Source organism: Ursus maritimus (assembly GCF_017311325.1).
Source record: "Ursus maritimus isolate PB19 chromosome X unlocalized genomic scaffold, ASM1731132v1 scaffold_X1, whole genome shotgun sequence".
In the NCBI taxonomy this organism is placed as follows: Eukaryota; Metazoa; Chordata; class Mammalia; order Carnivora; family Ursidae; genus Ursus; species Ursus maritimus.
Window position 1 is genome coordinate 113,672,336 of NW_024423319.1, and position 17,464 is coordinate 113,689,799.

At 38.2% G+C, this 17,464-nt stretch overlaps 1 protein-coding gene across 2 annotated transcripts in view; it reads right to left on the reverse strand.

Annotated features, from left to right (window-relative positions):
* Positions 1-1,021: 1,021 nt before the first annotated feature.
* Positions 1,022-17,464, reverse strand: part of MOSPD2 (motile sperm domain containing 2) — a 55,983-nt gene continuing 39,540 nt past the window's right edge. The window contains exons 10-15 of one of the 2 annotated variants that reach the window (XM_040634251.1): positions 14,863-14,975; positions 12,706-12,802; positions 11,822-11,918; positions 11,123-11,252; positions 3,705-3,807; positions 1,022-1,529 (exon numbers count right to left, since the gene is read on the reverse strand). In XM_040634251.1, coding sequence (XP_040490185.1) covers positions 1,488-1,529; positions 3,705-3,807; positions 11,123-11,252; positions 11,822-11,918; positions 12,706-12,802; positions 14,863-14,975 — 582 coding nt within the window. In that variant the 3' untranslated portion in view covers positions 1,022-1,487. Of the gene's footprint in view, positions 1,530-1,573; positions 3,138-3,704; positions 3,808-11,122; positions 11,253-11,821; positions 11,919-12,705; positions 12,803-14,862; positions 14,976-17,464 lie in introns of those variants that run through there. The other variant, XM_040634243.1, reaches the window with a different exon arrangement.

Below are 17,464 nucleotides of genomic sequence, written 5' to 3' on the forward strand. Positions count from 1 at the left end.
CTCTGTTCTGAATTTCTCTTATCGTTTTGTATTTTCACCTCTGTTTCAGTTTAGAAGATGGATCTGTCCTATTTTTATGGAGTGGTAGCTGCCACGTGGGGGTTATCTTCCAGTGGTGAGGGGACCGCACCAATAATCCTCAGGCCCCTCCCAACCACACCCACACCCTGTGGGTGCCTCCGCACAGGGGCTGCCTTCCAGGGACCCAGGAGCCAGGTGGGGTGCTCTCTCCACAGCCTGCTTCCTGGTGTACAGGAAGTGTACTAGGATTGAGGGGATGTTGGGCAATTCTGACTCATGTGGGGCAGCTCCAGTGAAGGGCTGGTGATAGAGCCCCCAGTCCTGACAGTGAGTCCAGTGTTAAGTTTAGGGAAAATGGAGAACTCCACTGAAGAGTAGCCAGACCCTGACCCGGGTTGAGGAGAAACGGGACACATGAAGGACAGGTTCACCTGATAACAATTGTAACTCTGGAAACTTACAGCACTGTCCTTATAAAAATGCAAAGCAGGTCCAAAAGAAATTAACGTGATCTTTGAAAGGTCAGAGTGTGCCTGAACATTGATTTTAAGATGCTTTATCAATTAGAGACCAGAGGTTTTTCCTGATGATATTTATTTCATAAATGTAATTATTTTTCTAAAACATATTAAAATAGAAAACATGTTCTTTTGATCAATTATACAAAGAAAATACCAATATAGTAATAAAAATACTGAAAATATATGAAAAGCACCAGAATATTAGAGAAATTACACTGGCAACAATTCTAGGAATATATTTTTTTTTGCAATTGTACAATAAAGTGCTATTAAATCCAGTCAAAATTAGTGGCAAGATATAAAAACAGTTATGGTATTATGAAATTTGAGGCTAGGTTTAACCGCAATTGCATTTTTAGGCTACTTTCAGATCAAGCTAATGGTATTTTATTAATGGAAAGTCTAATAATTTTCATTCTCATGTGAAAACAATCTAAATCGAAATGTTGATCCTTGGTAATTTGGTCATGAACAGCTAATGACAAGATAAAAAATAAAATTATTATCAGTCCTCAAAGTAATAATCATACAAAGTGTGATGAAATAAAATCAAAAGAAGACAGAATAAAATCAAATGTAAATAGGTGATCAGTTAAGACAAGAACAGAAGTTTAGATGCCTTTGATTTTATAGTTAATATTCAGTACTCTTGCATAGTCAGTCACACTGAATAGACACACAAACATTAACAAGCTAGGTTATTCAATTGAACTGGCCAGACAGGGAAGAACAGCTTAGCAAGTCAATGTCGTTTTCATTGGAAACATTAAAGGGACACTGTTAGGACAGCAGGCTTCCAATTCTGATCAATGATCTCCTCATTTCTTTGCTGAGGAACAAAACACATACACAAATACTTTGGGGTTAGAAGATATGAAAGCCAGGGATGTGACACAGAAGGGGGCACCGCTGTGCACACACACAGGGAGACACTACGGCCAGTACTTAGGGTGTACTGAAGTCACTTTCACGTCTGGAGCTGGCCAACTGCAACAGAAAAACCCAAATTAAGACAAAGTATCAGACCAGTGTCCTTTTAAGGTTTTATTTCTAGGCCAGTCTTGAAGGGACTCATCATTCTTCACAACTCAATTTTGGAATCATCAGCCTCTCCAGATGAAAGCTGCCAGCACTACACTTCAGAATAAAACATTCTCCAAGCGTGGCTCAATCAAAACTCAACATTTATTTAACAGGCAGACTCTTTTTTCTTTCATATTGAGTAGATTTACACGTGAATCAACACGGACTGAAACTGGCTGTATAAATGAGAAAACAAACTCATTTCATCCACCTCTGCCCCTGTGAGTCGTGTCATCTTGGGAACCACCCTGGGGATTACTGTGACAAGGGTCGAGGATCCAGCAAGTCAGCCCCGGTGTGAAGGTGCTACAAGTGGATGGTGAGTTCTACTTGTCACTCGGAAATGGAGACTTGACACTTGAGTTTTGATTTTTTTTCCCCCCCATGCTTCTAGATACTCTAGGCTTTTTGTCAAGTTTCCTTCTTGTGGCTGATTTTAACAAGGAACTGAAATGTCAATGAATTCTGCTATGCCTCTAACTTTTCAAAGAAATTTTAACTCCTTTCGTTTGGAAAGGAGGGCAAAGATGGTAGAACGGAGGAGGCCTTTCTAATCACTGAAGCAAATGGGTCAGTGTCTAGCCACCGTGAGCAATGTGAAACCGCATAAAAAAGGCTAGAAAGTGGGACCGAAAGGATTTTTCCTCTCCATGCCACTGACAGAATTCAAGGAAAACCCAACCAAACTTAGTTTCCCAAATTCTACCTAAATGTGAGTGTTCATTAAAAAGTCCAAGATTAATAAAAGGCAGACTTTAAGGAAGACAGATAAGAAACCAAGGCTAAAGGTGGTTTGGCATTAGTTTTACATACCCAAAGAATATTGACTAGCATCTAGAAGTAATTCTCAAAATTACAAAGTCATGTTTACAGAAATTACTCTGTATAAGTATGTTTTTTTTTTCAATATACATGTACTATATACATAGTATAGAAAAGCTAGTAAGTTGGCTCAGCTATAATGATTTTGTCATTAAAAAATAAAAAAAAAGCAGATGACATTTTTTGGCTGCGACAAAGCTTGTTACTTACACTTTTCAGTTCACCTAATGTGTGTATATATATATATAATAAAACTTAAACTTTAGAAGTCTTCAAATCAAAAGGAAAAAATAAATTACATCTAAAGTATTAATTTACACACGGCTATGCCTTGACTTGGCTAACTACAGCTATAGTCTCTTATAATCAATTTCTCCAGTGTTCCCTTATTCTAACAGACTTTATTTTCAAGACATGTATTTGTCCCCCTCTATGTATGGCACGTTGCCTTTCAGGAAGCACAGATGTGCGGCACTTTTAGTAGCGTGAAGTTCTGGGTCTTTTTCCACCTAATGAACGAAAGAGCCATGTTTCCTACTGAATGCCACTTCTTTAACTGTACAACAAGTAGAAGAAAGAGATGACAAAAGCAAGCAAGAGCATTGTTAAAGAAAGCAGCAGCTGCTGGAACCAGATACAACGCTGAACTTGGTCTTCAAGCTTCCTATTGCTTTCTAGTAAACGATTGAGCTAAAGAGGGAAAAAGGATGAAAGATTTATATCAGTAAAACAGTACATGAATCATGTGAACGACAAATAGGAATATTAGAAATCCAAACATTTACAGGATGGGGTCCATGTACTCTGGGAGCTGGCGACGCAATGAGGGATTACATTGTTCGGTGAATAGCCGGGCGCCCGCTTACTCTTGCTTTGGAAAGGTCTAACCTTCTAGTGGAGAAGGAGCAAAGCAAGTAGCTTCCTGGAGGTACCGAAACCAGCTACTCAGAAAGAGAGCCCCTCTATCTTTTTCAAGTTGAAATGGTACCCCTCTCATGAGATCAGACTCTTCAGTACGCCCCAAGGCACCATACACCTTGTCCAAATTAAAATGGCCAGAGCTTTTCAAAAGTGAATAGATCTCCAAAAGGAACTCACCGCTTACGATTTCGGATTTGGCTTCCCCTCGCAAATAGAAGGGCATTTCTGTCATGTCTATGCCAAAGGTCTTCCTTACATCAGTGGGGGGAGAAAGTGGATTTCTAATACTGGTTAGCATTAACAACTCTATTTTAGTTAGGGAGAAAGAACACTTACTTGTAGATAAAGATCTTCACTGGTTTTATCAGACATGTTAAAAGCATTGTCTTTTAATGTCAGAGTGGTTGGTTTACAGCTCTCAACAATATGGCATCTTAACCTATGAAAATCCAAAGGAAACATAACTTCTTAAAATCTTTAATGAAATTTTTTTATAAAAGTAACCTATAATGTGAGAAAAGTCAAATACAGAAGTTGATGTAACTGAGATGAAAGTACTCCTCCTTCTCCCCAGATACACGTAAGGTGGCAGCTCAGTGTGGATCTGTCTTGGAAGTGGAGCACAGCTGGCCACTCCCAAATAGGCCTCTCTGGCATAAGGATTATCTTGAGCCGGTTGTTTCTTAAAAAACAGCAGACCTAAGAAAAGCTTTGAAAACCTTTTGTCAGGGACACTGACATTTACAAGGGAAGTAAATGTCCATCTGTAAGGGTGTCTTCCTCTCCGTGCCAGGAGGAGGGGATGGCAGAAATCTCTAAGAGTTCTTAATGGAGAAGGGACCAGTGGACATCTGCTGAACGACCTTGCTCTTGTTTACTGTGATTTTCCGGACAGCCCCCCACAACGGACTCCCTTACCCCCCAACATCTTGTCCTGAGCTGGAGATGGTATTTAAGATGGTGTCTTGGGCCACTTTGGGGAGTTTCCCTGGGTATCTTCCATATAGACAGGAGGTATACATGGTATTAAACTTCTGCTTTCCTCCTATTAATCTTTTATTACAAGGGGTGGGGGTCTCAGCCAAGAACCTAGCACGGTAGACAAAAAGTTATTTTTCCTCTCCTACATTTTGGCAACCTATGCTGGGACCTGCTGAGACACACGGTACTCGTCTGGGAGCCTACAGATGGGAGCCTGGAAAATCGGCAGAAGCCGGTGAAGGTAAGAATTCTTACCGAAGCCTGCTTTCCTGGATCTCACTCTGGGGCCAGGTCGAGAGAGAAAGGTCAAAATTTCACCTTGTCCCTTCCTTTCCAAATTTAGATTAGCAGAAGAAAATAGGTGAAATGAGGTCTTCCTTTCATCTTGTTCTAGGTCTTGAAAGCTTGGCTTTGTGACCACCAAGGGTATCAGCTGGAGGATGCATGTGTCCACAGACGTCTGGCAGCTAGGGAATAGGCTGGGGATCTGAGACACACAGGGACAGGCAGCATCCTTTCTGTCCAGCTGCGCCAGCTTTCAGGGCAGTTTGTCATTAGGGGCCCCAGTCCGTGAGGGGCCTTTTTCCTCTCAGCTTTTGTGGTTGTTAGTGTTGAAAAGTTCAATCCAGTAAGTCCTTCCCTGATGTCACGGATTAGAGGGTCTTAGACTGGAGGCCTCTCACATTCTTGTGGGAAACTAGAGATAGCATCTTCACTATACCGTTCTTACCACTTGGGGCAATGGAGGCCTTTGCTTTCTTAGGCTAACTCTCGGGATCCTGTGAGGACTGCATTTTTTGCACCGTCTCTGGGGATGCCTCTTTGTGTACATGGTTCAACCATAAAGAGGCCTATTGGCTTGAGTCGCTGAGATTAATATAAAATCCTCCTTGTCAATGCCAGACGATGGATCTTTTGAATTGGAAAAGCTTCTCTGTTTAAAAACCTTTGCGAGAGCTCTCATCCTAAACAATTGTCTTACTGGTCATCTCTGAAAAGACCAAATTGGAAGGAGAATATGAAAGAGTATGGCCGCTAGCCTGAGGGACTTCCTTAGCAAGATGAAATTATGAAGTTCTTTTTTATCTCCACGTTGAGAAGATACATACAAATATAGAGAAGAGGTAAAAAGATTAGTGGCCATTCATTCACCACCCCCAGGGACCCGGACTGGCTGCTAAGGGCTGTTCTTCCCACCCATGGTTATACTGTAGTTATCAGACAAGCCGCTTGGCCCCCCTGTGGAAAACTCTCCTCACTGGAAACATGACCAGAATTTCTCCTAGGCCCTCCTACAAATGTTCAGGAAATGGATCAGCTGAAAGCTGACGTTTGGGAGCTGCTAGAAGCAATAGTACACGTTTTTTTTCCCCCTTAAAGGCCTTTGTGGAATACTTTATATAAACTTTTTAAAGGCATTGTGCATTAAACCCTGAAGCTCCACAACACGGAAATCACATCATTTCCATCTTCGTTGGAAATTTCTCCCCGATACAGAGCAAATGGAATAAAATGTAGTTGCATGGGTGGTATCAGTCCCTTGATACCATTCAGGCTGCAACAGAATGGTTTGAGTAATTAAAAGCAACTGTCTTTGACTTGCAAATCTTTACAAAACGGGAAATGCAACACTGGAAGCAATTCCAAGTCCACCTAACCTTACCAATCCTAAAACCTCCCCCAGTCATCTCAAAATACATGTAAAGATCAGGATGTTGGAAACAGAACTGTCCTGTGCTTAAGAAAAAAGGAACACAGAAATAGAAATTACTCTAGACATCTGATAATAGGCAAATAAACCCCAAAACTCATAGAAAAAAAGATCCTTGATACTTTCTCTGCGCCTTTGAGGTACAGATTTTCTACCCTATCTTCTCTAGGACCTGACAGCTACCTCTTTGAAATACAAACTTTAGGGAAGGGATTCTCATCAGAACGAATAAAGGGAGTTATTTGGGATTTTGGCAAATGAAAAAAAAAATAGCAAAATGCTTTTAGCCAGCTGAGCAGGTAAATGACTCCAACTGCCAGAAACACAATTTGAACCTAAATGTTCTTTTATATTAACTAGTGAGTTTTGCGTTACTTTACCTGATTCATGGCTAAAATTCTAGAGCTAAAAGGTCTCTGTATGTTTATGTGTGTCTATATATGTATGTTATAGATGTGTAATATTTTTCCACGGTGGGATGTTACTGCGAAAATTAATTTGTAAAAGCTCTCTTTGATTGGCTTAAAGAAAAACAAGCACTTAACTAAATTCAGTATTCCTAAACCTCTTAGAAATACTGAAACTAACCCAAGTGTCTTTGAGTTCATGTGACGTAGATTAATCCTAGGTAAAATTAAAGCTGTTTGTTGGTTTAATTAAAATAGGCATGTCTTCAAAGTTATCAATATCAGATACAGTGCAGACATGCAACTTTTTTTCTTCTGGAGTTTACTATTCAAATAGGCTCATGTTATCTTGGGCACATAATTTGTCAGCATGAAAAATAGCTTGGAATGATGGCTGACTCTGATGTTTCATGAAGCTGTCATGAGTAGTCAAGCACAATTGTTGGAAGCAAGTGATTAAGTTGGATAAGAGTTTTTAGGTGAAGTCTACTTAAAAACAGGTTTTCAAATCTCTTTGGTAACTTCAGTTTTGCTAAGTTAAACGGGAAATTCACTGACTAGATCATTTCCAAGTAAGATAAAATACTGAAACATTAATTACTGAACTTCGGTTTATCTACTTTTGGCTTCTTACTACAGAGGAACTAAAAATATTTAGTCTGTTAGTAAACATATCTTGTGCCACACTGAAAAACTGTACTATGAGGAAGCATATGCCTCTAGAAATTATGTATTCATAAATTTGCCAATCTACAGAATGCTGGTGTTAATAGACCACAATTGCTTACCACTTAGTTTTCACTAGACATCATGGCTTCTAAGGGTTAAGAATTCTACTTCATATATGTAATTACTAGAAATAATAACGGAAGCAACTAACTCCATGTGCAAGGAAAATAGGATGTGTTTTTGGCCAAGTAAAGGTAGGAAGTATGGACATGTACTTTTGTTAAGGGGAATGAAAGTAATTTTCTCTTACAGTAAAGCTGGTTATTTCAGAATAGGGAAGATAATAAAGGACAAACTAAGTGAATATAGACAGTTGGAAAGAGAAAATTTCACTTTGTGTAGTCAAGCTGGCTAAAATTGAATCTGCTATAAGGGTTATAACAAATAAGCTTCAGTATCAATAGTGTACTTATGTAAAACTAAAAATTAATTTCAAAGGACAACCTTTTCTTGGACTATCAGTCAGCTACTGATAAGAGATTGCAAAAGGCTTTTCTTTAGCTTTCAAGTAATCTGCCTAGAAAGAAAAGATGGTGTATTTTATCAGAATAATTTCCTGTGCTCCATGTTCTCAACAGCCCTTTGATTGCTTAGCTCTTTTAATCTTTAGAAGACTATTTTCCTAAGTTACTCGCAACTATGTAACTTTCTGTATTTGCCTTTGATATTTTATTGTCACTATGGTTAAATGGATAATTGTTATTTCATGATGATTTATGACCCCATTTAGTAAGGTGTCTAAAACCTTCTGACGTTTTTGAAAAACCCCAACTCAAATTCTAAATGAAGTTTTTTTGACCTTGAACTCTCTCTGCAATTTTTCAGAGGGCCGCTGGAACATATCAAAAGATTTGTTCTCTCTTTTTATAAAACTAATTAGGCTTATTTGCTATGTTAAATTACATGGGACGCACTGTCAAGTAATACTAAACCTTTTTTATATTTGTATAGATATGTTATGAATATAAGTGTTCTAGAAATTGTATAAAATTCCTAGAAATTGGATATGTCCTGGCATAACGTTAAGGTTTATAATTCTAGTTATTATCTCACTATGTTGTATGTCATAGAAATAACCAAATTTCCTTGTCAGAAGCATTACAATGAACTCTCATCAGATCTGTAGCTATGGCCATTTTTAAGTCTTTTTGTCACAGAAGCTATTGTTTTACTCTGATCCTTTTGCAAATGTGCTTCATCTTCAGAGATTCATGGAAAGGACTCTGACAAGTACACCAGAAAACAGGTTTCTAATAACTTTCAGATCATAAAACTGAACTGGGTAAGAACTTCCAGAACTAATACAAAAGCAGGAATCAAGCAGACCAAGAATTAATAACATGGGATTGAATGAAGTGATGACTATACTTTTTTATTGCTGGTTCTTTAATGTTTGGTTTTCCCAGATTTAAGGTTATCTTTTACTCTTTTCTCATAAGCTCTGATTGACAGCAACTTGGTAAACTATACCTTTGTGAGCAGAACTGAAACAATTTTTCTCCCTACCTGATTCCTCCAGAATTCAGAAACTCTTAGTATTCTTTCATGGAAATAGGGTTTTTTTTTTTTTTTTGAATAATCTGTTCTCCTTGTACCAGGACACAACGGGAAGCATGGTTATATTACCAAGGCTTTGACTGGAATGTCATATTTGAAAATGATATGCATAAAATCAGGTATGACCAGACAACTTTAAGGAACCAATAAAGCCCCTTGGAAAAAATGGACCTGTACCCTTGCTTACAGGATTCTGGACAGTGTCACCAGGTGAGTAAGGAAGGTCCCTTAACCTTTGCAGGCGGAGGGACTTCTAGAAGAGAGCAATTCATCTAAATCTGTATAATAACCTTACCCTGGTTTACTGTGCTTTTCCTGATAACCTCTCACAACTGGCTCCCCCCCACCATTTTTCTTTTGAGATGGTGTTTAAGGTGGGTAGAGACAAAATTATTTTTCCTTCCTTACCTCTTCCTGCTTCTTTATGTATAATAACACAAGCAATTACAGATACTGCTCAGTAACCTAGGGAAAGTTTTTTTTATATGGTGTTCAATAGAAGTCACCCCATCTTCCTAGTTGAAGGAAACCACTCTTTCTACATGGGAGTTGTTGCTTTACTTGGGCCTTCACTATCAAACCACCAAGTCGCGTTCTGTGAGATAAGTGATCCTCTCTTGACTTACAGAAAACCAAACCATGAGGAATTGACTTTTTTTTTAAAAGACCTGCTTTTGAGGGACTGTTTGATAAGAACTTCAAATCTTCATCTTTTATACCAGTGTTACTTAGTTTTCATAGCCATGCCTTTGACAAACCCTTGGTAAGGAGAAAGGAGACCCTGTTACAATATGGAAACTTAAATATCGAACTACTCCATCTAAAAACAAGTCAAGCGCACCATGAGCCTTAACGTGTATCTGCATTCCTTCCTTCCTCATGACAAAAGCTGGAGGGACAGGACCTATCAATGACTTACCTTGTTGAGTTGGCTTCTCCCATTGAAAATCCACACCAATCCCTTTGTCAACACCACATTCTTCCTTCTTCCAACAAGCCAAACCTCTAGAACAGTCTTATTACCTTCATTTCTTTAGAACCTGGCTCCTGCCAACTGAAAATGCTCCCTATGACATCAGTGATGACCTCCTTGATGTCATCAATGGGCACTGCTCACACCTCATCCTTGATTGGTTGGCAGCACTGGTCCCTTCCTCTTTTGTCAAACAGGCTTTCCTAGACTTAGGTGACACAGCTCACCTACTCGTTTCCCTCCTGAGTTCCTGCTGGACTGTTCTCCTCTGGCCACTAAATATTCCTCTAGGCTGGGTCTTTTCCCTTTCTTGCTGGGACAACTGAAATAAAGCTTGTCTTCCCAGGCCCACTCCTGTCCTCCTCCTGTCTGCGAACAAGCCTGCAGTGATCTTGTCAAAGGTGACTCAGGTCAGGCTGACGCTCTCCCATGGGTCTCACCATGGTGACCAAGCTCCTCCTCTGGGCCCTGTCCGCCTCTCCAGCTTTCTTCTTACCCTGGATCCTTTCACCTCTGTGTTCCAGCCCCATCTGTATTCTTTCAATTCCTTTTGAAGATTTAACTCAGCCAAAACCTTCACGAGGTTTCCTAGCTTTTCATTTATCAAGGGGGACAAAGAACTACCTACCTCCAAGGGTCATTGTAATGATGAAGTGAATAAATCAGAGTAAAGCACTTAGAACGTGCAGGCTTGCAGCACGCGCTATTTGTGTTAATATCACTCTTTCACCTGTGTCTGCCTACAGTCTGTTTTCCACACAAACCCCAGAATAAGCCTAAAAAAAAAAAACCAAATCACTTTGTGGCTCTGCTTAGCACCAACTAATAGTTTTTCCTCTCAAAATCAGAAGTCCTCACTATGGTAATCATCTGCCTTCCTACTACCTCTTTGACCTCCTCTCCCACATTGTCTCCCCGCCCCTTACTAGATTCAAGCTCCATCTACCCCCTTGCTGTTCCTTACACAGGCCAAGCACACTCCTTTTTCAGTTGTGGTTCCTTCTACCAAGAAAGCCCTTTTTCCAGGTGGCTTACTCTCTCATTTAGGTTCTTTCCCATTTTTCACTAGTACAAACAATGCTGCAACATACACATTCTAGTACACAAGGTGAGTGTTCTACAAAGGGAACTGCTGGGACAGAGATCTACGTTTGTAATTCTGACACATCCAGATTCTTGCACTGGCCTGTAAGCAAGTCTGCTATTAGCAACTTCCTTGCGAAACTGTAGATCTCCTTCAGCTGGGCACCCCAGAGCCCTGCAGAGCATGAGGTCACACTAGAAGCCTAAATGCCTGCCAAATGCAAGAAGAGAGAGACACCTGCTTAGACCATGCAGGCAGTTCTCGCTTTCTGATCCTTCCCATCACACTTGAGAGTCTGAGTAAAAAGCCTACCTATGCTCCATCACTTTGTTTCTGGGAACTTCTTTCCAGAACTGAGTCAATTCTGCCGGGCCTGTGCCAGATGACTGTTCCATTTCTGCGGCCATTATCAGAAAACGGTCTTGGGCAGAGACTGTTAAACCTGCATTACAAAAGGGTAACTTACTTATTACATAAACAAGAACCTTTACAAAGGGCAGGACATGTAGTTTAAGGTATTATTCTAGAAAACAATGGAAAAAGAAAACGGAAATACCCTAAAGAAGAAAAATGTTTCTAAAAAGGATTTTTTAAAATTCATTTTCAACTGGGACCAGTTTAAACAATTTTAGGTGTTAACCATTTTAGGGGTGCTTGGGTGCCTCAGTCAGTGAAGCATCTGCCTTGGGCTCAGGTCATGATCCCAGGGTCCTGGGATCAAGCCCCGTGTCGGGCTCTCTGCTCAGCAGGGAGCCTGCTTCTCCCTCCCTCTACCTGCCGCTCCCCCTGCTTATGCTTGCTCTGTTGGTTAAATAAAATCTTTTAAAAAACCCATTTTAATGAGACCCATTGACCCATCTCATTTTACACCTGAGAAAATGGATGCCTAGAGTGCAGTGAGGTGACTTGTTGACACTCAGCTAATTTCTAGATTCTAGTCCAGCTCCACTGACTCATCACCTGGCCCCAGGTACCCCAGCACACCTCTGAGGCCATCAGGCCACAACTCACCCCCGTGGGGAGACACAACTATATCAACTGATGCGCCAGGGTCACAACTGCTATTGCTTGGCTTGACTCTGTATTTCTCTGGAGCAGTGGTTCTCACCTGTTTATAAATACAGTAGTCATATAATAAGAAAAATGCTTCTTGGGGTAAAAGAGTTTAAAAAAATTAAAGTCTACAAAACAACCGTGGTGGTTAGGCATGGAATGCATCTTTCCCCAGCAATAGGAAAACAGTATCTTAATCTATTTAAAATACTCACTCATAAGTCCAATTGTCACTTAGCCTTCCTTTTAAATAAAAAAAAAAATCTATGAGATATCCTGTCTGGTAATTTCCTACGTTTAATACAAATTAAAAAAAAAAAAAACCTGTGTATTAGGACACGTTGTAATAGTGTTCACAAATTAAAACACACTAGCTATTCAAAGAACATCTTAGTGGTTAAACTAAATAGATGATGAAATAATACTTAGAATATGGGGCAGCGGTAAGCTCAGTCATCAGCTTAGTATCCAGTATAAACTGCATTCCAAACTATATCACACTCGGGAAAATGCACTTTTGATTTTTTCAATTATGAATTATTTATATACTGAGGGTGATTTTCCTTGTTTTTTTTTTTTTTTTTACCACAAACATTAAAGCCTGGGATTAATCTGAATATTAGCCTATTATGGCTCATTAAAGACTGAGATACAGATCCTGGGGAAAATTGTAGATAAGCTATGCCACGTGATTAAAAGTAAAAGGCAGTATAACATGCCTAAAAATATTATAAAAACACTGTGCAAGTTAAAAATTCTCAATCTTTCAATTAAAATATGTCTGAAATCACTTCCCATATCAGAGTTCCACATAGAATTTATTATACCTTTCTGATATTTACCTTAAACGCTACGATGTTTTTTGTTACATTTGTCAACACTATTAAAGTTTTCTTCTCTCCAGATTCTGTACTTCCAAAATAAAGTTCTTCTGCTGGGCTAGGTGGTGACAAAAATATAAGGCATTTGTATTATTCAGAATAAATGACAATCTAATCATTAGCTGGAAGATAAGTATTTGGTTAATATTTTCTGCTCATTTGTATCAAGAAATTTCATCAAAAAAAATTACAAAGCAACTAATATAGTTTGCGTTTTTTTTTAAAGATTTTACTTATATAGTTTGCATTTTAATCTTACTAATTCATTGCATGCTATTAAAAGTCCTATGGTTTTCCCCAAGAATCAAAAAAGGACAGGAGAGAGAATTAGGAAGATTCTGAATTAGCCTATAATCAGCACCATCTTACGGCGCATTTAAACTCTTTGGAAGGTTATAGAAAATCAAAGAAGAAACTGCTGCTTCAACTTTGATTAGAATGGGGCATAATTTTATATACTAACAGAAAAGCATAACTTAAATATATCTCTAATGATCTTTCATTTTAAATCACAATAATTCCTTATGTAATTCCTTAATAATAAAGGTTTTTTTCTAAGTAATATGGAATATGAAAAACAAAAAATTTGGGGTGGGAAATATTGGTTAAACAGTAAAATCAGTGAACCTCAAAATGCAAATTTTACTATTACTGGCCAGTATAGTACTCACGACCTAAAATAAAAAAAGACCGAGGCAAAATTTGTGTAGTTTAATTACATTAGTCAAATTGTATCAGGTGCCTCCAAACAATGGGCAGAACAGTGTTTCTGTTTCAGATAAAAAGGTGAATTCTTCACTTTGAGCTATATATGTAAGTAGATTCATTTTATATCAGGAATGTCTACATATCAGAGACATTCATCTGGAGGATACACATTTTTAAGGATGTGCTGTCTGAGAAGGGCTTTGCCCAACTCTGGACAAGACAAATTAGCATGGTTGCTGGCTTCCTTTTAGAACACAGTCTGCAATAGACCACAGAAAAGAGAAGGAGGTCAAAACCGCTCTCAGTAACCAGCACAAAAACCCTGAGACATTGTGGGGAGACAGACATTGGTTGGGTCCCTGAGCCTGTGCAAAGTGCTGTGACGCGCCCGGGGGCAGAGGCAGGCAGTGGCAGAGCCCAAACTGCAACCCTAGAAGCTGCCCTGTTCTCCTCTGGCTTTCTCTCCAGGCAGCTCTTCCAGTCAACCCTCAACATTTGTTAAGCCGAGATCTATGGTTTTCACAGGCTTCCAATGAAAAAACTGTGTGTAATTTCTAAACCAGCAAAGGGAAAAATGGAAAACAAACTCCACAGGGGGGAAAATGGCAAAGAAAAACCACAGCCAACAGAATATGCATGTGTTGTCCCCTGCCTCCACCCCCCCATAAACATACACAGATGGTAAAAGATAAATCCAAATACAACAGTAATCAAAATATATGTAAACAAACCAGCCTTATCAGTTAGAATATCAGATTTTTAAAAAGTCTGGCTGTACTGTTCATAAGAGTCATACCTAAAACAGTTACACAGAAAGATTTCAAGTATGGGATGGGAAATGATACATTAGGTCATCACCAAATAAAGTCGGTATGGCAATGTTAAGGCCATATAGATTTACCAATGAAAAGCATCATTAGTGAGAAAGAGATCTTTACATAATGATAATTACAAACAACCCTGAATCTGAGATTGAGTAACCCAGAAACAAAAACAGAGTTGTACTGAAATCTGGCTTGGTAAAAAACCTCTTTTTCTAGTTCAGCTTTAGCTTTTAGAAGATCAAACTGACAAATGCATGGTTCAGTGTCGATCCTGGCATTGTCGAAGTTGTGCAAGCCCAACAGTATCAGTAAAATGAGAAAAATATGTCATTCAGATTAACTGTTAACATATGAATATTCTTTTATTATCTGATATTCCATTAAACACATTTAATGGAATAAATAAAAAGGTAGCTAAAATATCTACTATGACTGACTGGAAACCAAGGTGAGCCTTTGGATAACCTTTAATTTCGTATTTCCAGTTTGAAAAACAGTACAGGAGTTTTCTTAATTTTGCAGTTCCTTCAAGATAATCAAGACAGGTTATAAAAGCATAGCTAATAAAATCCTCAACTATCATTACCTGATGTGTAGTAAGGGCCCTTTAAACACGCTCAATGGTTTTTTGAAAGCTTTCATTTTGGAATCAGCCTTTTCATTTTCTTCTGCTTTGGAAGTATGTTCAGTTAGGTTAATCTAAAGACCAAAAAAAAAAAACATATATATATAGAGAAAGAAAAGATAAAGAAAAAGAAATTTAGTTTTATGCTGATAGCTGGGCAGTTCATTAGGTCAAAAAATAAACGTTACTGTGATTCAATCCAAATTACAATCTTTAACATAAGTTTAGCACACCTAAATTATGTATTTAACATATATTAACATGACCATGAACATATATTCGAGAGCATACTTAAATAAGTCACTACAGAAAATATAACATGGTCTTTCCCTTATAGTCTTTAAATTTGTTCTAAGTTATATTTATCCCTCTATCAAGCCCCTGATAACTCATACAAAGATAACGAAGTGCTCTTTGAAAACCGAAACAGAAGTAGATATGTTTTAAACTAATTACTTTTATCTCAGCTAAATCAAAAATATTTTCAATAAAACAATTCCTTCAAAGTGCATTTTGCCAATTTTTATACAAATGCATGAAATCAGCCTTTTTAAACACAAAAGCGACACTACTGGTTAGCTAGTACCATCCTTCCTCTTGTTTACAAAGATGTGGAAGGGCAGCAAGTTAAGTGAATTACAGTCACATACCTAGCTAGTTGTAGAATTGTGGACAGGCCACAGGTTTCGACTCCATTTTATTGTTAAAATTACCTTTTTTAGGAGAGCTGTTTGTTCTTCATTCGAAACTGTTTCCAAGGTTTCTTTGCCATCACTTTCTAGATCTTCCTTACTCGAAGCTTCATCCTCACTGGCAATAGGCCCATTTTCACACAATGGTGTTTGGAAGTCATCATCTACTAGTGGCGGATAGCTGTACTTGAAGGGATCCTAAGAGGAAGGAATTTTATAACAGCCTGCTAAGAGGTGGGTAGAGAAATAATTGTCTAAGTAAAATTAAAATCCACTCTCCTGGCCAAAAAACAAAAACAAAAAACAAAAAACCACACCAGACTTAATTAGTGAAATTTTTAAAAAAGGAAGCATTTCAAAACACAAAGGGAAAAGCAGTAAGTGGTGTGGACAACTGGCTAGCCATCTGTGAAAGCACCGAGTTGGGTCTTTAGCTCATTCTTTGCACCAAAAAGAACTTCAGATGGATAAAAACTTGGAAGTATGTATTTTTTTAAGTTTATTATTATTATTATTTTTTAGTAATCTCTACTCTCAACGTGGGGCTCAAGCCCATGACCTTGAGATCAAGCATAGCACACACTTCCGATGGAGCCAGCCAGGCACTCCAAAAGTGTGTATTTTTTAAAAACCATGTAAGCTTTTAAAAAAAAATAGCTCCAGAACACCACATGGGATTGAAAAACAGAAAACAAAACACAAAACCTAAGTAACGAAGACCTTTCTAATCATAGCACAAAACCTAGCAGGCATAAAAATATTGATAAAAATGGAGCAGACTAAAATGAAACCTCTCTGAATTGCAAAAAAACAAAACCCAACAATCAACCAACCAACCACAACCCCCCCAAGAAAACCCCCTAAAAAAACCAAGTTGTTTTTTTCTTTAAAGCCATAACTGGGAAAATTATGTACCACATGTATGAGAAGCAAGACAGATTTTGTTAATATATACAAATCAACAAAAGTAATAACAGAATAAAAAATAAAGGAATGATACAGAGTTCATAGAAAAAGAAGAGACTACCTTTTAAATCATAAAAAATGAGCAACATCACTTACAATAACAAAAATGCAAAACCACAATATTTTTCACCCAAGACTGGCAAAGATTACAAAAATGAGAGTATGTGATGTTGGCATGGATGAGGTTTAAGGATTGCCACATGTTATTGGGAAATGAGCACAATCTCGTTAGAGGGCTGGCAACAGATAACAAAATTTAAAACTACAAATACCCACTGACCTGATGATTTTACCTCTAGGAGTTCATCTTCTACTTACACTGCTATACCCACGTACCAAGAGTTATTTACAAGGATATTCACTGCAGAACTATTAATAATGGCAAGAATAGGAAACAACTACTAGTCCTTCAAAAGAGAACTGATTAAATACATTATGTTATATCTATACAGTAGAATATTCTGTAATGGTCTAAAAAATCAGGTAGACCTCTAAGAATCAATATGGCATAACCTAACAAGAAACCAGTAAAACAACATATGTGAAAAAATAAAATGGACAGAACATCTCCAGGAGAGAAAACTTGAAAACAGTGACTGACTGCCTTTGAAGAGTGGCAGTGGGCAGTAATGTGGGGAGGGAGACATTTCACTAAACTGTCGTACTTTTCAGTCTTTAGGTACTGCTTGCTTTAAAAAAAAAATGGTGTCTATGTATTACTTTGGGGGAAAAATTATGTTAAAGAATAGAAGTCCTACTATAATTCTGAGTACAGCCCTGAAAAAATACGCCATTAATGACAAAGAAGGGAGATAATCTTTTCTACCCCTAAAAATAATTTTTACTAGATGCCATTAATTTTAACAATTCTATGGGCAAATTATTAAAAACAAATCAAATAGCTC